The 20,827-nt window shown below is 39.6% G+C and overlaps 1 protein-coding gene across 2 annotated transcripts; it reads right to left on the bottom strand.

The window, feature by feature from the left end:
* Positions 1–6,427: 6,427 nt before the first annotated feature.
* Positions 6,428–19,176, bottom strand: elovl5 (ELOVL fatty acid elongase 5). Of its 2 annotated transcripts, none has more exons than XM_083774463.1 (8): positions 19,056–19,176; positions 16,764–16,828; positions 16,027–16,214; positions 12,738–12,815; positions 10,975–11,146; positions 9,184–9,308; positions 7,953–8,090; positions 6,428–7,824 (listed from the first exon to the last, which is right to left on the bottom strand). In XM_083774463.1, the coding sequence occupies exons 2-8, from the start codon at positions 16,819–16,821 to the stop codon at positions 7,699–7,701; spliced, it is 885 nt and encodes a 294-aa protein (XP_083630589.1). In that variant the 5' UTR covers positions 16,822–16,828; positions 19,056–19,176; the 3' UTR covers positions 6,428–7,698. The 2 variants fall into 2 exon arrangements, with proteins under 2 accessions (XP_083630589.1, XP_083630590.1); XM_083774464.1 differs by having other exon boundaries at positions 16,066–16,214.
* Between the last annotated feature and the right edge of the window lie 1,651 nt (positions 19,177–20,827).

Raw genomic sequence — 20,827 nt, 5'->3', positions numbered from 1 at the left:
CAGGGTATAATTGGTTATCGATGGTGACGTAACGATGACACGTTTCAGTGTCGGGTGGACTAAAGGTAATGCCCTTATGTATACATGTATGTAATCCGACACCACTGCCATAACAGGCATAAGTAATCATTATGTCATATGCTGGCACGGGACATACGGAAGCAGACCGTGCAGGTATGTTTTCCGTCATGCTACGAAGCGTATGTTCCATGACGTGATGAAGATATGTACCAATGCCAGGGTATAATTGGTTTAAGATGGTGACGTAATGATGATATGTGTCGGGTGAATTAAAGGGACATACGCATCAAACCTGAGTAACCACAGTATACCACTAATCAACTCACAAATTACATATACATCACATAGACATATGAGCATATGCGAATAAAAAAACTAGAGAATAGAAAGAAAAAGTAAAACCGTAATAAAAACCGAATAAATGAAACCGATAACGAAAGGAACAGCTTTCAAAAAGACGGAATTCATACGTTGAGTAAAATACCACTTGAAATTTAAGAGAAACAGACGTCTTCTAAATATCCGAACAAAAGAAATGGATGAAAGACGAAAGGAACGGTTGGTTATGCGTAACAAAAATCTCAAGAATATGGGAATACAAAAACTAGAGGAGATCAATGGAAATGAAACTCGAAACTAGAACTGTGTGATCGAAAAATGGATACAAAGAAAAACCAAAACCTTAAGGACAACCAAATAAATGAAACCGATAGACAAGGAAAGCAATGTTATTGAGAGTTTGAAATAAATAATATTATACTGTATATGTAACAACATATTTTTTTTCAATTAATATATATTTTTTTTCATCTGATATCCATGACTTATTTTTCTTTGAGAAACTAGTGGATCCTGGACATTTCTAAAACGATGGGACTGTATTTCCTTTATAGATAGAAGATTTTCCTCCAAAAGCAAGGTACGTAGCAAATAGCTAAACCTAATAATTAAATATTGCAAACGTTCTTTCACAGAGAGGCTGAGATTTGAAAGTTTGTAGCGGTCTACAGTACTTGCATGCTCTGCTTGCGCACTATAGGCCATTATGGCCTACTTGTGTGCAACAAGCAAGTAGGCACTCGACAGAGTGCAGTTCTAGTTTAAACTGTTTTTCAAAATAGTAAAAAAATGGCATATAAGTTTAGGGATAAGGGATAAGGGTGGCACAAGATGGAGCCCAAAACTTGAAGCATTGAGACATTAAGACAGCATTAACATACATATTGTGGTGCATAAAAACTGAATGCAGCTTCTCTTCATTTATAGTTCTGACTCTGTGTTCAATAAACAGACCTGAACCAGTCAACCTGAGAAGTCTGGATGGTTAATTGTCAGACATGTACAGAATACAAATGTACAGACAAGGAACCAGTGTAAAGGTCTATGAACTGGAGTAGGGCATCAAGCATGAGACAAGAACTTTGTCTTTTTAGGAGCAAAGGTGAGGTTCTGTGACAACATCTGTGATGCTTGCTTATCATAATATGATAAAAAAATGCTTTGCCAGATATTATATGGCAAAGCATTTTAGCCAGAGTACACATCATAAAACCAAGCATTTTATTGGGAACCTGCTGTACACTGTACCCAAAGGACAAAATGCACAACACCTACAGTATGTCAGTATCTAACTCAGACTCAGACTCTGTCTGCACTACAGTGAGACTGTAGTGTACAGCACTGCAGGTCTGTGTGACGGGATAGTAGAATACATAATCAACATCGTATAACTGAATATGGATCTATCACAAAATAGATCCACAAATGGTGGTCCGTGGCCTTAAAGCATATCAAACTTGGGTTCCTGAAACTTGAATAGATTGGGATTCACTGACATACAATTTCCTCTACCAGACTCTATAGCTGTGAGTTAAATGATTTTACAGGATTTTACTGTTTATGGCCTTGTTGACGAGTAAGCTCAACAAGAAAGAAGACCAATAACTCCCCCCGCCCGGTGGCATACTTAGGATGACGTAAACTAAAGAATGTACGATCATGATGTCTGCATGGGGAGTCAACCTTTTAAAAATATCCTTGACATTCAACACTGAGTGGATCAGATGATCGTATTATCTGAGTTGAGAGCTGAATTCAGAAGAAAGAAGGAACGAGAAATACTGCATCGCTGTATGCCTCTGCCTACCAGGTGCTGTTGACATCTGCAGCCAGACCGCTTACAGTCTGTCCAGACTGATATCACATAGGAAGATTTTGACTACTTACTGTAAACCCTGTAGACTTGGTCAACTGGACCTGACATGTCTCTGTACTTGGATTGCTTTCTTCTGTCTCAAGCTAATGTTCTGTGAGGTCATAGTGACCGTGACCTTTGAAAAATGACTTTGTATGGGTTCATCCACACGTTATGAAATTCCCTAATTCCCTTAATCACGTTCACACAAGGTTGAAAATGGACTGACAGACAATTAAAAAACATAATGCCTCCGGGCCGGCCATGGCTGTCCCTCGGGGAGGCATAAACAAATCAGTGTATGATTGGCATGGTCAATAGTGAATGGCTGTTTTTGTCAGTGTCATGCAGTCTCTCATGAGACCATGAGACACATTTGGTATAAACACAAAGATGAGCACCAGTAAGGTTTGATAGAGGAGGAAGCCCTGGGTTCCTCTGGCAGGATGTACAGAGGAAAGCCTTGACCTACTGTACATATTGTACAGTATTGACCTGTGCTTTTGTTTTAAATGTAAGAAGTTTAAAACAAGAGGGTTGCGCACATCCAGTCCCTTGCTGGTGCTGGACAAAAGCTTGATACAGTGAAGAAGAAAGGGAAGTCCCCACAGTGTTTTTATTCTTTTAAAACTCAGACAAACAACACAACGTTCCGGCCATGAGTGGCCTTCGATCGGACTCACCTGATGAAGGGTGTTGCCACCCCCCCCCCCCCATTTCCCCTCACTGTATAATGTATCTTTTCCCTTTTTTGCTTTATGATGAATTCCTGTTCTGTTCTTTAGCTACATAGAAATGTCTATTTGTATGTCTCTAAATGTTTTGATGAATTGAACAATGTGGACCCTGTTGTAAACAAGTGTAATGCTTAATTGGGTCGTCCACTCACAGTTAACAGTCTTTGTATTGAGTTTGTGCTTAAAATGTACTGTAAATTCTACAAACTGTTAATAAATATTTCAATCAATCAATCAATCAATTGTCGGTGTTTGTCTGTGTTTTAAAAGATTAAAATCACTGTGGAGCAGAAGCTGTTGTGCAGACTTCCCTTTCTTCTTCGTTTGAAATGTACCCATTCTGAATCGGCATACTGTTAATACAATTTCAATCAATCAATCAAAGCCTGCTGTTTCTATTAGCTTGTATTCCCCTTCGAGGATATGTCACTGGTGGACGGGGTTTCTGAACTGGCACTGCCCACAGCCCGCCCATGAGACACAGGCTGAGTAGATTTTCTTTTAGGCATTTTATCATGAACATTAGTGAGGACCAATTATATGAAGGTAGGTTGAAAAGTTAAATGGTTTTTATGTAGCCATTTTTTTAGCCCCTTCTAAGTTCTCTCCCCAATTTAGTAGTTTTGCAATTTTGGAAATAACTTCCTACTTCCGGGCCTCTTCCAACTTCCTTCACAGGTGTTACTGATGATACTAATTAAGGCTCTGTTCTGGTCAAACAGAGTCAGGCCAGGGTGATGCTTTTGTTGGTGTAACAGAGAAAATGTGATTCCACTTGCAATACCTGTATTATGGATTTATGGTATTCGCAACCTTGAGACCGCCTACCCTTGTGCCCCTGACTTGGGCATCAAACCCCCTTCCTCCTGCATGCCCAGTTTACCTTTGAGAATACACATGGTATGTGGAGAATTTTGAGCACCTGTTAGTTATTTAACGAACGTGATAAAAGTTATTCAATGTGTCTAAATGGCATGCCTTGTAATGTAATTGTACAGTGTTTAACTGTGTGCATGTGAAGGTGTATTTTCTTGTTGGTGTTTAGTTGTTGTTCTGACGTTGTGAAGCTGTGCTGGTAGGCTATGGCTGGTCCTAACAGTGTCCATATTCCTTCATCGCCAGGTACATGTTCATTTTGTTCTTTTTGAGTGGTGCACAGTTGCACACCACTCCAATAACTGGCCGTGCGTGTCTCTATTTAGTTTAGAGTAAAAACAGCTGCAGTACCGCTGGGTGACCTAAAGTATCACTGTTGTGTTGTCATGTTCACATGGGTGTTATTTTTATTTAATTATAATCTCCAGTCTACCTTTGAGAATACATGTTGTTCTGATGTTGTGAAGCTGCGCCAGACCTAACAGTGTCTATATTCCTTTATCGCCAGTGAATAAATGGCTGCTGAACTTGTTGAAGACGTGGGTGAATTCTGTCATACACACAACACAGGCAAAGTTCACACCGGTATATTGGCTCACTGGAAACACTCTTCTACACCAGCTGTGGGTCGCAAAGTGTCCTTGATGAGTGGGTTTCAAATGGCCCCGTACAGGTGAGTAACTCTTACGGGTCCCTTTGGTTCCATTTGTACACTCAGAGTTAAGTTTGAGAACCACATACACTAAATGGAACAGAGCCTTGATTAGTATCACATCATCAGTGAAGGAAGTTGGAAAAGAGTCAAGACCCGGAAGTAGGAAGAGTCTCCGTTATTTCCAAAATGGTGTATATGCATAGAGCCTCACAGCTGTCATATCCTACTACGTATCCTAGCCTTCATTCGTCCTACTCCTCCCACCAACAGTCCCTGCTGACAGGTGCCGCCCAGGGACAAATTAGCCATTGGGGCCGTGGCCCAGGAGCCCTTGTGGGGGTTAATCCGTCCCTGGTGCCGCCCCAGCCCGTATACATACCAATTATCACCTATCAAAGATAGCTGTACGTTATGTGCTGTGAGTGTGAGCTTGTATCTGCCATTTTTGAATAACCAATTTAAGTAAAACGTTTATTGCATAAATAGCTGCTATATGCTTGCTATTTGTTAAGTGGTTAATGCTTTTAACCATGCTCCCGTTGTTAAAAAGGTGAAGATTATTGTAGTCCCTTCAACCAGCTCAATATGTCCACAACATTCCACAAAATCTCATCTGTGCATTGACGAAACTAGACCTGTGCGTGTCGGCCACCGGCTTACTTGGGAACGATGAAGGTTGGGAACCTAGTATGCAATACCCGTTGTCATAGCACCCGATTTAACCGGGTGCTATGACTTTAAACATGATTTATGGAGATCTCTGTATCTGTCTGTGTGCCTGTGTCTGAACTCTGAAGAGTGCCAACTGACTGAAAAGTGGATTGGTTAAGTAATCAAATGGCCATGGCAATCAATTGGCTGAGGCAGAGGCTGGGAATTCTACAGGTGAGCACTGCACTCTGTGTGGTGGTGTGGAACGTGTGTGTCAAATTTGAGCAAAGCATGTCCACAACACACTGATCTGACCAGTAGCCACATGTCTTATTACTTGGCCCTTGCATTTTATTAAGGCATATGGGTTCTAGAGAATGGATAAAATAGCTGCGCTATAGCTGGTGAAAAATAATGTTTATATTTGAAATGAATGAATGAATTTCAATTAATTTTATGGTTACAGTATAACTTTTTAAAAATCGTATCGTAATGTATACAGTCCGACGGCAGCAGGCCTAGCTATTCTCGTTTTCAATCACTTATTGCAGTGGTTTTCAACCAGTGGTCCTTGAGAGGGTTCCAGGTGGTCACCAGCTACATGATGGAGAGTTAGTTGGTAACCTAATGGACTCTTAGATCTTTAACTCTTACGGGTCCATTTGGTTTCATTTTACGCTCTCAAAGAGTTAAAATATCGTTAAACATCGGCATTATTAAATTTACAAGAAGTCTGCATATTTAGAGAATATTAGAAGAATTGTTATTTTGATCAACGTTTTGTTATCTCCTACTTAATCAATGGAATTGTGGAAAAAAAATCATATCCAACGATATCAAAATATTGAAAATATATGAGAGGCTAATTGTCATCAAATGGTGGTATGTGACTCAAATTCAGAATAAATAATGGGCCTTGATATGTAAAAGGTTGAAAACCACTGCCTTATTGGCATGGTCACTGAGATAGTGCTGTATTCATGTAATAATAAATAGGCTGCACAAAAATACATGCAAAACTATAATGGTTGAAGAGTACATTTTCTTTTAGTTTCTATATTATGCACATTTATGCTATATTCCAAATATAATTTCTCAGTTAATTTGAAAAGCTACAGTATACTGTAAATTCTTCATGATGAAGCACAACAGGGGAATGTTTCCTTGACAATGACACCTCTTACACCATGGTGTAAAAGAAATTATGAAGGAAAAGCAACACTTTAGCACAAATGCTTTTATTGTAAAAAATACATTGTATTAAATAGTTTTCCAAATTAATATAATTAATATAGTGAAATAGGGCATAATGCGATTGTGGGGAAAGGTGCATTTCTCAATTAACATGACTCGAACCACTTTATTAATATATATAAATATTGTACAGTATGTGTTGGTAACAACAGGTCTGACATACGTGTCAATAATAATGATAATGTGTCATAAATTCAGTATTCAAGTGCCTGAGTTCGACCATTGCGCTTTTCTGGAAACAAACATATTTCTGATGGAGGGTTAAAACATGAGAACTGGACACCAAGCTATACTAATGTATGTCCAAAAGGCACCCTATTTGCATAATGACTCTAGTATATAAAGAACGAATTGATACCTCGCATTAATATCAGATTCTTGCATCATGCATTTTACTGCACTACATTAATTAGCATTTCTCTAAACTGTATGATATGAATTACTGGATAAAGATGATGTTATCAGTAAATAGTATTGCTGCAGAGCTATGGGCTTAGTCTTATTTCATATATTTTAAATGTAATTATTTTAAATTAGTTTTATGCAATAAATACACTGTCACATGATGAGAAATTGGCTCTTTAACATAGATAATTGATTAATTCATTGAACAGTCCTCACAAAACTCCCATCTTAGTTCTAAACCAGCATTTATTGAGCTAGTGTAGAGACTCACCTCAAGTCTGTGGTCCCTAGCTCTACACGTCACAAGACTGACTGCATGGACCCCAAAACAAAACTAAACATTGCTAGTGTTGAGGATGAGGATTTCACTGTGTAACTACATAGATGTGAGCATAAATAATATTATGAACCAGGTCAGGCAAGATGGACACATCTTGATACAATATGCAGACTAAGTTTGCATATTAAAAAAACATGATTAAGCACTTACCGGTATATGTTATTCTCATCAATTTTTTTGTAGCTCAAAACTTGGTCCCATAGCATGATGGGACCTGTAGTTTTACCAGTTCACTGAAGCTTAGATCTTTGGACTTTCTGTGCAGATTTTGAGTGAATCTTCTACTAGGGCCAAAGGTCATGTAGCATGTGATTAACCATACAACATTATTCCTGCCCCTATATCAAAGCACATTTTGATTAAAATACCATGACTGGTAATGTGTGCAAAATAACGCAGTCTGTAGATATACTGAATGAAGCTATGGCTCTCTTTTTTGGCCCAAGTGAAATATTCTAGAGGCTATTCTAAGTCATGTCTTGTATAAGAAGATACATTTCACTCCTAGCAGCATTACAGTATAGCTATTCTACAATAAGAAGAATTTGGCAAGGTTTTTCATCTGTCAATCCACCCTCAGTTTCCTTTGTTCATTGTTTTCCACTGCTGATTTACCATTTGCATGTCCATTTACTGATGCAAAAGAGCCATTCTGATGCTTCTTAAGAGACGTGCTGTGTTTCTTGTAGGTCTGTGGTGGGAGAGAGGAGAGGGACGTTGATGCTTTTTATGTGGTTTCTTTTCGATACTCGATTATCGAAACGAAAGGAGAAAAGAAGAAACACAAATTGAAATGTTAACAAATGTTTGCCAACTCACCTGAATGTAGAAGTTAGAGAAAAGGATAATGAGTGTGACCATGTAACCTATTTGGAAATACAGCCAGCCCCTGGGGAAACGACACACTGGCCATATCACTGCACACAGTGTCTGTGACATAGTTAGGAAGAACTGAATCTGTGGGAGAGAGAGAGAGCGAGAGAGAGAAAAAATGCATGGTTAAGTACGATTGATCAGTGCCTAAAATATGGAAGGTATAAATATTGCTTTGCTGTGGCTAAAAGGTACTGTATAAAAGGATGGTGCAGGAAAATAGCTAGTCCAAGAGCACTTGAATATTAAAACAGCAAAACCAACACACAGGACAAAGACGTCTTTCATCCGTTACAATACTTTGTTTATCATGTATGGAATCATCCACACTGCACTTGCTCAACAAAGATACAATTTAATAATAGGTAATAATAGGTAATGTTTTGGTCAAGGACCATTACCTTAAGACATACACCTTGACCGAAATGTTGCATATTAAATTGAGCAAATGCAAATTATTGAGCAAATGCAGAGTATGTCATTGGTTCCTTGGATTATACACATTTGTATACTCCCAGAGACAGGTGGATAAATGAACACTCAAGATTGTACGAATTTGTCACAAAGGTGAACAAGAGACTTTTGATGACCCATTTTCATAAGTGTAAGATAATGAACCTAAACAGTCACAAGAGAAGCCACCCATAGTATATAGTGTTTAATAGATAACTATAGAATAGGATCTGGACAGAGACAGCACAAAGAAATTAAGGCACAATATCTAAACTTGGAAAGTTGGTTCATGCTGAACAAAGACAGCACAGAGAAATACAGCAATCTACAGTTAGGAATGCTAGTTTATGTTATCTGTATGAAGAATACCCATAGTGATGCAAAATACCTCAGCTAGAAATAAAATGGCTCAAGCCAACATTACAACTGTGCATAGCTCAGTCAGCCAATGCTATTTGTTGCTGTTAGGTTGAGGGGGAGCTTTGTCACACTGGAGGGAGTTATCCTGTATTTAAGTTGATGTTTGATCGAGGCTCTCGCCTTACTTAGCAACTAGCTATCTCTAGGTATTGCCTTGAGAAGTGTGTCCTGGAGTCTCGTCTCCAAGTAGGGTATCTGAGTTATTCTCTACCGGTCTTATTTGAATTGTGTGGAAGTCATGACACTCTTAACCACCAAATTCTCTAGTTCACACAGGTTGTGCAATGTTGAAGGAGTAACTCACCAGCTGTAGCTGTGTGATGTACCTCTTCCACCAGAGGTAAGGCCTTATGGCTGGGATGGCTGACAGGCCATAGTAGGAATACATGACCACATGTATGAAGCTGTTCAGGCAGGCACCAAAGTATGCTGTTGAAGTGAATAATACCAGTCAATGAAAATTAGCATTTTTTTGTTGAGCAATGGAGAAGATAAAACAAAGTGTGTGTGTGTGTGTGTGTGTGTGTGTGTGTGTGTGTGTGTGTGTGTGTGTGTGTGTGTGTGTGTGTGTGTGTGTGTGTGTGTGTGTGTGTGTGTGTGTGTGTGTGTGCCCCTGATTGGCTAACCGATCACTCGGCTTAAATGATTGGCCGAGCTTTGCATAACATTTGTGCCGCATAGCAGTATAAATTTAATTACCGGTAATTAATTAAATTTGGCGATAATAGTCCACAAGCTCACAATGCATCACAATGTGGAGCTTGTAGATCAGCTATTTTAAGATATATAGTGTAGAGGGAAAAACATTAGGGGGGCATATCCGTGGGGAATCTGGTCAAATTATAGCGTTTAATAGAATTTTATATCAGCTTTCAATGTACGACAGGTCAGAGTAGGCTTGTTAACTAACATTGCCATAGATAGTTAACTAACATTGCCATTGTCTAGATTACCAAACATTGTCGTGAATTCTGCGATGACTTCCTGCATGTCACCAATGTTTAGACAGTACTGACTTTTCAGTCAGAGCGGTCAGGCCATACACCTTGAGCTCAGACAAAGGTTTCTGTTTCTGTCCGACATCAGTGCATGTTGTCCACCGATCGACCATCAGTACTCTGATATCATCAATATGATGTCATAGTCTGGCCTGGGCTCCATATTTGGGCATGGCTAGCAGGGAACTCCATATATGGGCATAAAAGAGACAACGGGCTGTGTTGTTGGCATAGAGTTATAAAGGATCGAGGGCGGACATCCTGATTCCCCGTCCCCTACTATTCATTTCGTTTGGAAGTTGCTCTGTAGTGTTCTGAAGCACCCAGAAGAACGGTCTACTTCCGCATTTTTTCAATCAATATTTGGTGTCCAAAATGCTGAAGTGCTCAATGTTAAACCCCAGCTGCACGGTTTCCTCATGCTAAATCCGCGGGCCCGCCTGCAGCTCCAGCTCTGACCAGTAGGGCAGAGCACTTCAATGTTGGCCAGCCCTTCTGGGGCTTGGTTAAACCCGAGCTGCAAGTCTGCCTGCATTCTTAGCTCTGACCAGTAGGGCTCAGCGCTGCAACGCTGGCCAGCCTTTCTGGGGCCTTGGTTGTTGGACAACGGTTTCTGTTTGTGCCTTACATCAGTGGCTGTTGTCCGCCGACCACCTGTGACATCAGTGCACGTTACGTTTGTGACGTCCACACGGTCCACCAACCGACGCAATGCACTCTCTAGGCATGTGCAAGCCCCATCACATGCGCAAATCTGCGTTGTTGGGCAACAGCTTATGTTTCTATCTGACATCAGTGCATTCGCCCGCCAACCCAGTAGGCAATTTAACAATGACAATTGCATGTATCTACATCCTTAGGTCCTATAAAACCACTTTCAGCACTTTTTTGGGGATGACATTACAGATTGTAAGATGCGTTATTATTTTGGCTTTGTTGTATGACAAATTATATAGGGCTAAAGTGGTTAAGGCCCAATGACTTGTACTGTTAGTGAATCTAAATTATTTAGCTTACCGTGAGGCTAAATGGCACATGTGGATGCGTGGTTGAGTGATTTTAGTTACTGGAGGGTAAAGTAATGTTAAAGCACTCACAATGGCCACAGGGTACCCAGTTCATAACAAACCACCAGATGTTCAGCATGGTAGCATGGTGGTAGATGTGTAGAAACGTGATCTGGTGATTATTCTTTCGTAGTATGAAGAAAAATGTGTCCATGAACTCAATGAGTTTGGAGAAGTAATACCACCATAGAACATTGACAATCTAAAAGGGAAAAGCAGAAAATTACAAATCAACATTTTGGAAAATGAGTCAATGATAAACACTAAAGAACAAAAAGTGTATTGCTTGACACAATACAAAAAATTTGGGGAGAAAATCAGATGTCATAGCAGCAACAGCAGTGAGAATGAAACATGGGAGAGGTACAGTAAGTGTAACAGTCAAGAACCGTGTGAGTGTGTGAGTGTGTATACTGTGGTATACTGTGGTTACTTTGCGCCAAAAACCGTGACAGCTGTTCCGCCATTTGATGTTTATGCAAGAAAACAGCAAATCTGTGCCTGGTTTGCTGGGACCAAATGACCACAAATGACCATATTTCTTACGTCATCATTAAGAGCTAATCATACATATACACACCACGTACTCTGGTCCCAGCAGATCAGGCACAATTTGCTATTTTATTTTTTACTGATTATGTATATAGTATACGTATGACTAGCTCTAAATGATGACGTAAGAAATATATATAGTATATATATAGTATATAGGCATATACTATATACGTATACATATATACTCTATACTCTATACTGTATAAAGTGTGTAGTTGTAAGTTGATTAGCGGTATACTGTGGTTACTTTGCGCCAAAAACTGTGACAGCTGTTCCGCCATTTGATGTTTATGCAAGAAAACAGCAAATCTGTGCCTGGTTTGCTGGGACCAAATGACCACAAATGACCATATTGACAAATGACCATATTTCATCATTAAGAGCTAGTCATACATATACACACCATGTACTCTGGTCCCAGCAGATCAGGCACAATTTGCTATTTTATTTTTACTGATTATGTATATAGTATACGTATGACTAGCTCTAAATGATGACGTAAGAGATATGGTCATTTGTGGTCATTTGGTCCCAGCAAAACAGGCACAGATTTGATGTTTTTCTGCATAAACATCGAATGGCGGAACAGCTGTCACGACGGAGGAGACCGGGCGAAAACATTACTTGCGCGCTCTGCTTGCGCAAGTAATCACTATGAATTCACCGCCAATTAATATATTAATTAAATTAATATAAGTAGAGTCTATCAGCAATGCGAGTCTGCGACTAAGTGGTTAATGAGCCCTTCTGGGAAGCCAGAGGCCCTGGGTATCCCAGGTAGAGGCCCTGGGTATCCCAGGTAGGACTCCAGACCATGACAGCAATGTGACGATGTGTGTCCCTGAGTGTTTCCCTGAGCAACTCTTAACCCTTAATTGCTCCCCGGGCGCCATAGAATGGCTGATCACTGCTCCTAGTAGTTATAGGATGGGTACATGCAGAGGACACACACTGATCCAACTTGTTTTGTTTATCACTGCAAAGCTGTGCACAATTCTACTAGATTTTCATTGTGATGACAATGCAGCACTTCTACAAGGATTTCAAGGTGCAGCAGACTCGCATAAATGAGACACAGATTTGAAAAAGGCTGATGAGAAAGAAGCTGTAGGCCTACTAGTACAAAAAATAACAACCACGCAGGTCATTTACAGAAGGAAATGTTGTAATATGACATTAAGAAAGTAAAAGGAATATAAAAATGTTTTTTTTTAAAGATAAAACATGTCTTGTCTTGCCCTGTTATCTGCTTCTGGGTCACTGTGTGTATCCTGACAGTAGAAGTTGTAATCACCGTACCAAACTGCAGCTACAAGCTGGAGAAAGGATCACAAAGATAAATGGCTATCATAATAAATAACCTCACATGACACATCCACAACTATGCACACATCAATTCAATTGCATGACAATGTGGCTATTTACATGAATTCAATAAAGTAAACGAATATGCAGACAAATAATAACCATGAGGAACTAGAAAGGGGCAAACTTTTTCAATTGTGGTCTCTATGGGCAGATGTGAAAGCGTTTTTGGAGGTGCACTCTATAGAGGCTCGTCAACGTAATCACATCAATGTAATTTTCATCAATGTAAATTCCAATTTGGCATTGTTTGGATGTTGTGTTAATAAATTTGGTATCAATCAGATAGTTCATGTGTTTTGGACATTCTTTGTGAAATAGGCACAGAACAGAAAATATTGGATGCCAATTATAGCCATTCAAAATTGAATATAAACAATTGCTATGATACATGTTTATCACATAACACCAAAGACATCACATAACTCTTTGTAGAGATATGTGTACATCTTTCCAGCCTGGTAGAGATCAAATAAAAGATACAAATAAAATATAGTAGATGGTTAGATTGATTTGACACTATAGACATCTGCACTCTATCAATACTATCAATAAATAGTATAATGTATAGTATATTAACAGTGAATATACATGATTATATCTATCTATCATCATCATCATCATCATACTATAATTCTAACAATGTCTGAGTGTGTGTCTGTGTGTGTGTCTGTCAGAAACACTGCCGTAGCTCCTTACTGCCTGCACCAATCGCTCCCACTTTTCACACAGGCATTGACCATATGAATATGGAGGGCGTAAAGAAAGCCCTTTTTTCGATTTGACACATTAATGATTATTAATTTATTTATTAGTCAATTACAAATGCACCCGGGCGCAGTACCCCCCACGGCCACAAGGGGGGAAATATCTCACAACGGGTAAGGACTAGTCCAAATAATATATCAATGGATATGTCAACACGCTATTAACAGGGAGTATCTGGATCATTGGATGAATACACAGTACTCGTACACTGTGTAGAGAGTATGTACAGCCTATCAACGATTAATATAGGACAGTTATCCTTAACAGGCATCTGTCAAAGTTCTGTAGTGTACATCCTAGTGGTCCATGTGCAAGTGTGCCAGAGTCAAAGCAGTAATCAAAGTAATCCGAAAAGACAGTGCCGGTCTAAGCTCTCATATGGGGATCATTATTATTTAGTGCTGGGGAGTGATGACCAGTCACATTCATTATAACTGGTATGGCTTGTTTCTGTAAACGGAAATCAAATTGTAAGTGAAAAGCCTATAACCTTGATACCTGGACACCTGGATACCTTGACAATCCAAGGTTTTAAAATACTTTTTTTTATTATTACAAAAACAGATGTTCTACAAGCTTACAATGCGTTGCTGCGACGTGTTGTTTTTCTTGATATTCATATGATGAAGTATAAATATCGCCTAGGGCTTAAGTGGTTAAAGAGCCAGAATACTTTCATCATCAATATTAACATAGAATACACTGACTTTGTGACCATGCATTATACATTGGCAAGTCTGCACACACTGCAGCAAAAGAACAGCATGCGTTATCCTGTCGTAATGTAATTATTATCACAGCATTAGAAGATTAAAAAAGCACTGTGATCTGGAAAGTTGACAAGAAAATAATTCTTTGATTGAACTCAGATGGCATTGGTTATAGAGTGCCAAAAGTTCAGCCGTCGATGGCTGAGTACAAGGTTTAATGAATCACGCTGCATGAGCCAAGCTAGGCGTTTGAGGGCTTACGCAATGCAGAAAGAAAGACAGGGAGCTGGATGGAGAGGATTGCACAGAGGAGATCGTTTATATTTACAGGTGCATGAAAAACCTGCAACCTCATCTAACCTTATAACCACTTTCAGTCTGGCATCCCTATTTTGGGTCATGTCATTATGTCATTATGTCACTTGAGCATGTTGATCAGTTATTTTAGCTACTCATCGCACAATGAAGTATACACTATAGGGCTTTAAGGGGTTAATTGGCAAATAGAACATACGGTATATTGTTCTAAAGGGTCACTACGGGTGGAGCCAATGGACTACAATAAATAAACATCATTCCATTCAAACAATTTCACTGAAACAATGATCAATTACTCTAAGAGTAGAGTTTCATCACTGGATAGAGAACAATAAACAAGGTATTTTCATTTTTTTTACTTCCTAAAGCGGCGTTTTTTGAGAAAACAAAAGAGGGCTGTGCTGATGTCTGTGAGAAAGTATGAGGGATCTGATTGTTGAAACAATGATCCCATCACAGTCCAGCTGTGTCCCTCTCTAGCTCCCAAATAGCATTGTGTCTTATGCGTCTTTCAGTGCATGACGCCAGTAGCCACTGATAAGAATTAAATGTGTCACTCAATACAGAACAAAACCACATGCAGCAATAACTGCAACTTCCCTTGTATATTTCCAGTGAATATGCAGCCATACAGGGACCTTTCTAATTATGTACTTCTGCAGTGTAGCATTGCAGTGCTTCCTTTGGACTGCCTCAGTATACCAGTGCAAAAGTGGCCAACCTACCCAAGGTGGCCATCATTTCAAACCCCTAAACCAGAAGGACCCTTCACATGAACTGTAGCGTCCCTGGTCCCTGCTCTGGACACATCATAATAGGTGAATATACAGCCAAAACAGCAGAGCTTGTAGATCTTCTATTTTTGTTGAAGAGAGTTGGTGTAGACTAGAGTGAAAGTTAAGGGAGTCAAGTACAGACCCAATCAACAACGCTTGGTGTTTTCATTAGGATGGCAGACAATTTTAAAGCAGCACACATAGTGACCGCACGGTCCGCACCTTTGTACACCACGAATGATGGTACATCTATTAGGACAATTTGGTAGTGAATGTTGAAAACAAGGACATTTTAAGGCCTATTCATAGTCTGGATTTTCGGTTGTGAGCTGACCACCTGAACAGCTGAAATAACGTTGCGCGGTGGTGAGTAAAAACTGGAGGGTTGGAGCGGTGGCGGTGGTTTGCTCTTCACCGCGGCTCGTGACGTCATGTTGTAGTTCGGTGGTCACCCCACCACCGAAAATCCAGACTATGTATGAGCCTTTAGTGTTTTATTGATATTTGTCAGTTGTCAGGAGATAACGCTTTAAACATGGACAATCCCAGACAAGCCGGGACATAATATGGTCACCATATACTGTGCCTACCTCATAGAACATGTAGAAGGACAAGAGTGTGAGGCCCACGTTGTAGACCACCATGAGACCTCTGCAGGAGACTGGTTGTCTGTTTCTCATATACTTGGGCCCCATCCATACGATCAGAAGGTACATTACTGTCAGTGCAAAGGTTGGGGGATAGTTGTCTAGAAGCAGCCATCCCTTCACCCGTGTATCTGAAACAAGTGGAAACGAAAAGTACATTGGCCCACTTGTGATTCTGAGACCTCGCTATATATTTACTGCTCTCTTGTGAAATAGCACAAAGTACAACATACTGATGAATGCAGACATAATTGGAAGTGAATAGTGAAACATATCAGTAAGTACCAGACCATGTTTGTTTAACATCTAGAAAGGTTACGTTAGCAATGGAAAAAAATGAATCATAGCAGCTTTCCTGTGCCAGACCATTCTCCATGTGAAGATGGACATCGCACACAATAATTGATATAACGCAACATAATTTATGCTTTGTGAGGCTGAATATCCAAAGAGGGGCTGAATCAAAGATCGGAAGGCTAACAATCTTTCTAAACCACCTCCAAAGTTCTATCTTTTTTTCGTTAAACTAGTAAATCGTTGCAAATAACTGAAATGTTTCTATACTGTTGTTATTAAGTATAATGCACCTGAGATAAATTCCTCATAGGCCTATGTGCACACAGACATGGCAATAGTTATAATTCTTATTCTGAATTATATGAGACTTGCAAAGGCCTTACCTCTTGGACCCATCCATGATTCAATATAGGTGTTTAATTTGTAGTTAAAAGTCTCCATTTATCACCTAAAAGACAACAAATAAGGAATGGTGATGTGTGTCTATTCCAAAATGTGGATTATGTGACATAGATCATAAATAGTGAGTATAATAATAATAAGATTATGATTTCTTAAAGCGTATTGATCCCTAATCAAGCCCCTCCATAGGGCAGTCAAAAGGAAAAGGACAAATAAGTCATAGCAGAGTTTCAAATTGCTTGAACTACCATCGCAAACAACACAACAACCTTACGTCAACACAATCCTGAGTCACTGGCACTATTCCACTGTACAGCCTCAGGTATTACAAGTATTTATTTGCATGTCAGATCTTTATTTCTCACAACGTACTTCAGGCTGAATTAATTATATTCTATAAAATTACCCAAAGGCACAGTGGACCAATACACCACTTGGGGCCATATACTCAAATCCATTATGAAATGTAAACACATTATTTGACTTGTATATGCCGATATCTATGGTCGGCTATTCATCATGTTTATTGCATCACCTCCTTCGGTGTGTATGCACGCTGCACAGTCAAATTTCTGATCTCTCTTTTAAAACTGCTTTTATTAACTACTTTTGCCTTTTGCTCTACTTTATATCTCTCTCTGCTCTTATTTCAGTTTTTCTTTCTTCTTGTTTTTACCCTGTGCTAATATCCACACATATTAAGACACATTTTGAACATTAGCAGACAGTCAATGATCTTGATTCTGACTTTGATACTGTATCTTGTTTAGACTGTAGACTAGAGAGTACTTTGTTTTTGTCCAAGACAGGTTCAATGCATGTTTCTCTTAATGCATATCTTGATACAGGTCTATGACACTGAGGTTATGACCCTGGAAGTCAGAAATGTGATAGATAATGTTTCACATTTTGCTTAAACAGCAAGAAAACATAAAAATATGATTGACACAATAATTGGATTGGCACATCAGAGACTATGTATATGGAATATATATATGTACCTAATTCGTCTTATTCTGATCAATAAAATAGATTATAGATAACTAATCTAAATACTATGCTAAGAGTAACATCTTCAGAGTAGCACTTGAACATACAGTGCTGACAAATTTGTGACAGTAAGGTTGATGTGATTAATGCTTTATACGCTATGGTGGAAACAATCGTGTAGGCCTAAGCATGGATTTAACCATTATGGTTTATGCTTCAAATTGCCTTTTTACTAATAGCTGTGTCAGCCATTGGCCATTAGTCTACACAGGAGGAAGTGAAGTGAGGCTTATTCTGATCATGTCACACGAACATCAATGGCTCGGTTATAACTGAAGCATGATGCTCAAACATCATAATCTGGGAAGCTGGGAGCCCTCATTAGTAGCAAGCCTATACAATGAGCCACAATCCAATAGCATGATAACAGTGTCATTTCTGTTTAGCTGCACAGTGCATGTCCTGGAGCCAAAATGTGCTTAGCGAGAAATAGAAGCCTGCATCTCTCCAAAAGTGCAATGCATCAACTGTAGTTTGCGCTCTGCACAGAATGCAAGGGAAATAACAGGACTGCAATCTGCAATGGAGATAGATAAGTCATGTGACTTTATATCCTGATAAATTAGGTACAATATATATCTGTGCTGCCTGTGCATTGTATTTAATAAAATAAAATAAATAAATCACTGGCTAGGTACTCTGTAGTTTCTCATGAGTATCACTATCACATAAAATAGACTAACAATAACTTTATTGGCATTTGAATATGTTTTAATGTGTAATCAGTAAACCTGGTAGCAATAGGTAGGTCCCTATCCATATACCTATACTGTAGCCTGCAAGATTCATCAGCCAGAAGACATTCAATAATTAATTCTGGAGAAACTTCGACCACAATCTCGAACTGCACCCAGTGAGAATACCATTAATAAAGTTATGGGGTAAGAAGAAAAAACTAGTTTGGGTGCAAAAGAGTCAAGACCGATCAGTAGAATATTATAAAGCAAATAAATAATAGGTTACTGCAATGGTACTGAAGATGGACGAGAGAAGATAACGTTGTATTGTCGCTTGACGTTCGCATCTACTATGGTACCTATGTTACGGTAGAGGTCAACGATTCAGACAGCATCACTCCAACTATTTGCTTTGACGACGCTGCACAAAAAGCATAAACCCTTACGTCTATTTAGTATAAAGGCGATCATTCATCCACAAAAAAAATTCAATTCAATTCAATTAAAATCTTGGAAATCCAACGCAGACTGAAAACGGTAACCTACCTTTGTGAGAATGACTGTGTAACCTTGGCTGGCCGGTCTCTCTCTGCACAATGTGCAGCCTTGTCGCTCAGTGGAAAATGTAGTACAGTAGTGGGAGGAACACGTCCACTGGCCAGTTGCCTCTGGAAGAGCGTTAAACTCCGAAGTGACACACTGTGTTGCAACTGCAGATGAGACCAGCCCAGAATAGATGAGGACGATGCTTCCACCCAGCAAATATAAACCTAGTTGTGAAATTTGAAGTATCTGTGATTGTGAGGACTGTCTGACATAGCCTACATTGTGTGTGTGTGTGTGTGTGTGTGTGTGTGTGTGTGTGTGTGTGTGTGTGTGTGTGTGTGTGTGTGTGTGTGTGTGTGTGCGCGCGTGCGTGCGTGTGCGTGCGCGTGTGCCACTGTGTGAAACGACTTTATGATCATGTCAAGTAGGATACTTAAGCTTTTATGACATCAACACGTTTAGCCCCTGGCATGAGATAATTGATCCCCATGCATGCGATTTCTCCGTGCAAAATATTTGGCGGCCGCCCAACGCAAAATATAACTAGCGGCGGCCGCCCGTAACCGCAACAACGTAGGCCTATGTGTCAGAGTTTTTAAATAATTAATTTCAAACTTTTTTCCCTTACAAATGACAACTACCCCTTAATCTGATCCGTTTAATTATCCTGTATTTCTGGACATTATGCAAATCGGGGATCATATACATTTTATTTTATTATTATGAGGTAAGGGCATTGCAACTGATAATGACTCTCTTCACGAGTGACAAACTGACAAGTGAGGTGGTAGGCCTAAACCGCCTAATGCTTTGAACGATTGAACTAGAGTAGGCTACTAGACAGTAGACAGTCAGCATGCAGTTCAGTAAAAATGTAGTTGTACTACCATCTAGTGGTGGCTTACGAAATAGCTATTTCAGATAAGCAGTGCTCCAAATCCAAGTAAAAGTAGTCTACTTCAAAATGTATATACAATTTACAATTTAGGCATTTAGCAGACGCTCTTAATCCAGAGCGATTTACATTAAGCAAGAACAAAAAGCATGGGAATACATCACAAAAAAGCATTTATCATGAAACATGCGTAAGCTAAGAAAGTAACAGTGGAATATCTATATTATGAGACTATACATATAAACTATATATATATACTACTATGCTATACATATGTACTATGGCGTGCTAAGACTATATACAATGCAATCATAGTGCTGTCTACATAACATGCTATAAGTCTGTATCAAATGCTATCTAAGTCTACAGAAATGCTATCTAAGGGGGTAGCGTAAGTGCTATGGGCCATGATGGAGTCTGAAAAGGTGGGTTTTCAGACTACGGCGGAAGATTGGGAGTGATTCTGCAGTTCTGACTGCAATGGGAAGTGCATTCCACAGTTTTGGAGCCAGAAGGGAGAAGAGTTTGGGACGTGTGGAGCGTTGTCCTGGCGTTTTTAGTGAGGGTACTTCCAGCTTCCCTGCGTTGGCTGATCTGAGTGCGCGGGAGGGTTTGTAGGGTTCAATCATACTTGCAAGATATGGGGGAGCCATACCTTTGGTTGCTTTGAATGCCAGCATCAGAGTTTTGTATTCTGTGCGGGCAGCGACCGGGAGCCAGTGGAGGGAGCGGAGCAGCTAGGGGGAGACATGTGAGAATTTTGGCTGGTTGAAGACCAAGCGAGCTGCGGCATTTTGGATCAGCTGGAGAGGCTTAAGTGCACATGCTGGTAGGCCAGTAAGGAGGGAGTTACAATAGTCGAGTTTTGACAAGACTG

This window comes from Protomyctophum parallelum (genome assembly GCF_964188405.1).
Source record: "Protomyctophum parallelum genome assembly, chromosome: 10".
NCBI lineage: Eukaryota > Metazoa > Chordata > Actinopteri > Myctophiformes > Myctophidae > Protomyctophum > Protomyctophum parallelum.
Note: the sequence above shows the minus strand (reverse complement) of the source record. Positions and strands in the feature narration are given on the sequence as shown.